We start from the raw sequence: 4,639 nt of genomic DNA, 5'->3' as shown, positions 1-4,639 counted from the left end.
CAGAATTCTATCAAAATATAATTACCGATAAATGAAGGATTAAAAAAAAAAAAAAATTACTACATCCAAAACAAAAATGAAATTGTCATCTTCAAATATCGGTGTGAATGCTCAAAAGACATTTCCCTAAGTATCTTCCAATATTGGTGTGATATAGCGGGCTTTATAAGGTTCTTTGCTGCATAAGATATTGTTTGTTTGTTCCGGCCTTGTACTCACAAGCCGTTGATCACGTAGCCGTCGATACCGCTGCTCTGCTTCCTCATGGCCAATTTCACATTCTCAATGCAATTTTCTACCAACTCCTCGCTCCGTAGAGCTATGTATACTGTTTTTTTCATGCACTGATCGTCCTTCCAGTCATGCAAAACTAACTACAAGTACAATCATTTAGTTTGTTAAAAACATAGACAAATCAGACGCCATTATTTTAACCATTATAATCATATTTACAAGTTATAATCACAATCACATGTTTGAGTTGCATAATGCAGGTGCTTAGAGAGTTTTTCAATGTGTTAAATAAAGTAGAATAGTTAGAAAATTCCCCCGACTATTTTCATACATAAACCCTATCATTCACAACAGAGATGGCGGGATGAGTACCTTCAAAAACACAGCATCTGCAGGCGGTATATGCTCGAACATATTTTTCCTCTTGTGTTCCACTCCTGCACCAGTTCAAAACGCCCAATTGTAATTATGATCACATTGAGTTCGAAACACAACTTATTCTATGCAGCTCTACTCAAATATCATCAATTTGGAATTCAAGATTACCAGGTAAAGCAGGGGCCGTGTCTATTACATGTGGGAGATCCAAATTGATACCGCGAATGTGGGGGTGTTCCTCCACAATCATGGATATGGCCGATCCCGTTCCTCCTGCAACGTTCACGCACTAGCCAGAGCCCTATTAGAAATCTCATTTTCTTGAAATAGTTCCACGTGTTCATGTCGAAAGCTTTGCTGCAAGGGGGTAGCTTTCCATCGCAGTTTCACGCAGAGATTGCAATCCTTCTCAGGGGACCTTACCGGTGGCTAGGAACTCGAGAGGAACGCACGAATATTCATTCTCCGCTGTTAGCAGCTTGGAAAGGGCAGTGAGGCCATATCTGTATCGCTTAAACTCTACAACTCCCCCATTGTAAGACATCGTAGGAAGACTAAGTGCCATGATCTAACTGGTAGAAGAAGATAACAACAGAATGTTGGGAAATTAATCCCAACCACTCACAGCAGCCATACTTGTGTCAGATGAATTTTGCAGGTTGCGATTTAGTTTGCATGGGAAGGACTGAAGTTTTGAGCAGAAGTATAACTTTGACCATTCGGCAACACATAAGATAGTTAAAGCACTAATGAAGAGTTGATAAATATGTATGCGCAAACATTCACTGTGGAACTCTTACTTGCAGTCCCCAACTTTTGCAAGTTCAAAAAATCTCTCATTTTGTATTATCGCTCATCACGTGTCTTGTCATGAATTAATGAGTCAAAGTTGTATGTTTAGATAAATATGAATGTAAAAGTCATTTGTAAGAGATAGAGGAGTCCAGTGTGTAAGTTTGAGAGGTAGTGAGGAGAAAATCATGGACAAAGTTTTAAGCCTTCATGAGTAAATTTATGGCAAACACATTGTTTTACTCTGTTTTTTCGGTGAGTAAATTTATGTGTTTTATTTAAGCCTCTCTTTTAAACCTTCATGAGTAGATTTACGGCAACCCTAAATTTATGTGTTTTATTTAAGCCTCTGTCCAATTGTGATTTGCTTGGGGCAACTGATTTGTTGAAGAAAACTCCTGCCCAACCCTGGTGACGTAAATCCAAGTAAGATTTTTTTGTTTTACTTGGAGCAACAACCTCCAATTTAACATGCGAATGTATTTACATATGTTTTATAATATGATCCAAAGTTATGGTTTGTTGTGATATGGTTTCAGACCTTCATGAATAGATTTACCAAAACCACATTGTTTTACTCTGTTTTGTCGGTGAGTAAATTTATGTGTTTTATTTAAGTCTCTCTCCAATTGTGATTTGCTTGCCGCATCTGAAGATTTTCTTGCTACAACTAATTTGTTGAAGAAAACTCCTCTCCTCTGCCCTCTGTAAATTTTCTAATATGATATGAGAGCAAGTTAAACTTTGTTAGTGTAAAAACAAGTGTTTTTACTAGCAATTAAAAATTGTTTTGAGGGTAGATTTTTGAAGTGTATTTACCAACAAGTAGAAAGTTTTTTTTTACACTCAGAAATGGCAACATCAAGCACAAGCTTGACTAATCCTCATATACCTCAATTTAATGGAAACAATTATGATTATTGGGCTATTACAATGAAGACCCTGTTTTCTTCTCAAGACATTTGGGATTTGGTGGAGAATGGTTTTCAAGAACCAACAAATGTAGCAATATACAATGCCTTGTCTCAACTAGAAAGAGATTTGTTAAGGGACAACATGAAGAACGATGCAAAATCCCTCTTCTACATTTTTCAAGCAGTTCATGGAAGTATTTTTCCAATGGTTGCAGCATCAACGAAGTCCAAACAAGCATGGGGCACCCTCCAGACAACCTACCAAGGAATGGAAAAAGTCAAGACAACAAAACTACAAATAATGAGGAGAGACTTTGAAACAATTTGTATGAAAGAGTCTGAGAATGTATACTCATGTTTTACACATGTAATTAGATTGGTTATTCAAATCAGGTCTCATGGTGAGACACTTGAGGAAAGGAGAATAGTTGAGGATGTTTTGAGAAGTTTGTTTGATGCCATTGTTGTGGCCATAGAAGAGACAAAGGATCTCTTGCAGTTATCACTGGATGAGCTTCATGCATCACTGACTTCTCATTAACATAGACTGAATAGAGCAATAAGCTCCTCATTGGAGCATGCCTTCAAGACACAAGTTTCATTTGGTCAAAGTAGAGGCAGAAGAAGATCATATGCTAAAGGAAGAGGAAGAAGCCCACACAGCGGTGGAAGAAGCAACCTTTCAAGCTCAAGTGGAAGGGGCAACAATCAAAATCCAAATCAAGGCCCAAACCAAAATCAAGCACGAGGTCAAAGGTATGATAAATCTCAAGTTCAATGTCATTACTATAAGAAGTATGGTCATTATGCAAATGAATGTAGAAAGAAGAAATATAAAATTAGTAACAAACCAAGTGTAAATTTCATAAAGGAAAATCAAAACCATGATAGCATGTTTTTATCTTGTAGTGTAGCACAAGAAAAACAAAGTGATGTATGGTATCTAGATTCACGGTGCAACAACTACATGTCAGAGAACATACAAATGTTTTCCAATCTAGATGAAAGTGTGAAATCTGAAGTGACATTAGGGACAGATAAAAAAGTCTCTATCATGGGCAAAGGAAGAGTTGATATCCTAACAAAGAAGAGGGAGAAGAAGTATATCTCAGATGTTTACTTTTTCCTTGGTTTGAAGCATAATCTCATAAGCATTGGACAACTCATTCAAAAGGGCTACAATTTCTTTTTCAAAAATGATGAGTGCAAAATTTTGGATAAGCCTCCAAGAAGACAGCTAATTGCAAAGGTTCAAATAACAAACAATAGAATGTTTCCCCTAAAAGTAAGATCAAATTTGAAAGAAGAAGGTGCACAAGCACAACTATCAATGAACTCACAAGAGGATGAAAGAAAAGTTGCAGCTGTTACACAAGTGAACTATCAAGCAGAGGTCAAAGATGAAAACTGGTTATGGCATTTGAGATTTGGTCATCTCAATTTTGGAGGTTTGAATTTGTTTCATAGGAAAGGCATGGTGAAGGGATTGCCACTTATAGAAAAACCGGACAACCTATGTGAAGTATGCATCTTGGGCAAACAACATAGAGAAACATTTCCAGCAGGAAAGTCCATAAGGGAAAAGGCACCTTTGGAGATCGCCCATTAAGATTTGTGTGGACCAATGCAAACACCATCAATTGGTCACAACTACTATTTCTTGACATCCATAGATGACTACACAAGGAAGACATGGGTCTACTTCCTAAAACATAAAAGTGAAGTGTTTGAATGCTTTTGCCAATACAAATCTCTTGTTGAGGAGCAATGTGAACACTACATCAAAGTCCTTAGGACTGACAGAGGTGGCGAATACATCTCAAAGAATTTCCTTCAATTAAATTGTACAGAGCATGGAATTCACAAGAAATTTACAACAAGGTATACACCTCAGCAAAATGGTGTAGCGGAAAGGAAAAATAGGACCATTATGGAAATGGCAAGGAGTATGTTGAAAGCAAAGCATTTGCCAAATGATTATTGGGCTGAAGTTGTCTCTTGTGTGATGTATATCATTAATAGGTGTCCAACCAAAAGTGTCAAGAATGTGGTTCTTGAAGAGGCATGGAGTGGAAGAAAGCATAATGTCATTCACATGAGAGTCTTTGGATGTGTGGCATATGCACATGTACTAGATGAGTTGAGGAAGAAGTCAGACAAAAAGGGGGAGGAATGCATATTTGTTGGATATAGTGATGAATGCAAGGTATACAAGATCTACAATCCATGAACCAAGAAGGTCATAATCAACAAAGATGTGCAGTTCATAGAAGAGGAAGCATGGGATGGAAGTTTAGAGAAAACAGTCAATGTGAAAGCAT

At 37.3% G+C, this 4,639-nt stretch overlaps 1 protein-coding gene across 1 annotated transcript; it reads right to left on the bottom strand.

Annotated features, from left to right (window-relative positions):
* Positions 1-215: 215 nt before the first annotated feature.
* LOC149208796 (inositol 4-methyltransferase-like) lies at positions 216-1,177 on the bottom strand. Its single transcript, XM_089398428.1, has 4 exons — positions 1,036-1,177; positions 781-885; positions 607-671; positions 216-374 (listed from the first exon to the last, which is right to left on the bottom strand). The coding sequence occupies exons 1-4, from the start codon at positions 1,175-1,177 to the stop codon at positions 216-218; spliced, it is 471 nt and encodes a 156-aa protein (XP_089254554.1).
* Between the last annotated feature and the right edge of the window lie 3,462 nt (positions 1,178-4,639).

Source organism: Pinus tabuliformis, chromosome 1_2 (genome assembly GCF_031772625.1).
Source record: "Pinus tabuliformis cultivar Carrire ecotype Pingquan chromosome 1_2, CPIR1, whole genome shotgun sequence".
Lineage (NCBI taxonomy): Eukaryota > Viridiplantae > Streptophyta > Pinopsida > Pinales > Pinaceae > Pinus > Pinus tabuliformis.
This window is presented reverse-complemented; position numbering and strand designations above follow the sequence as displayed.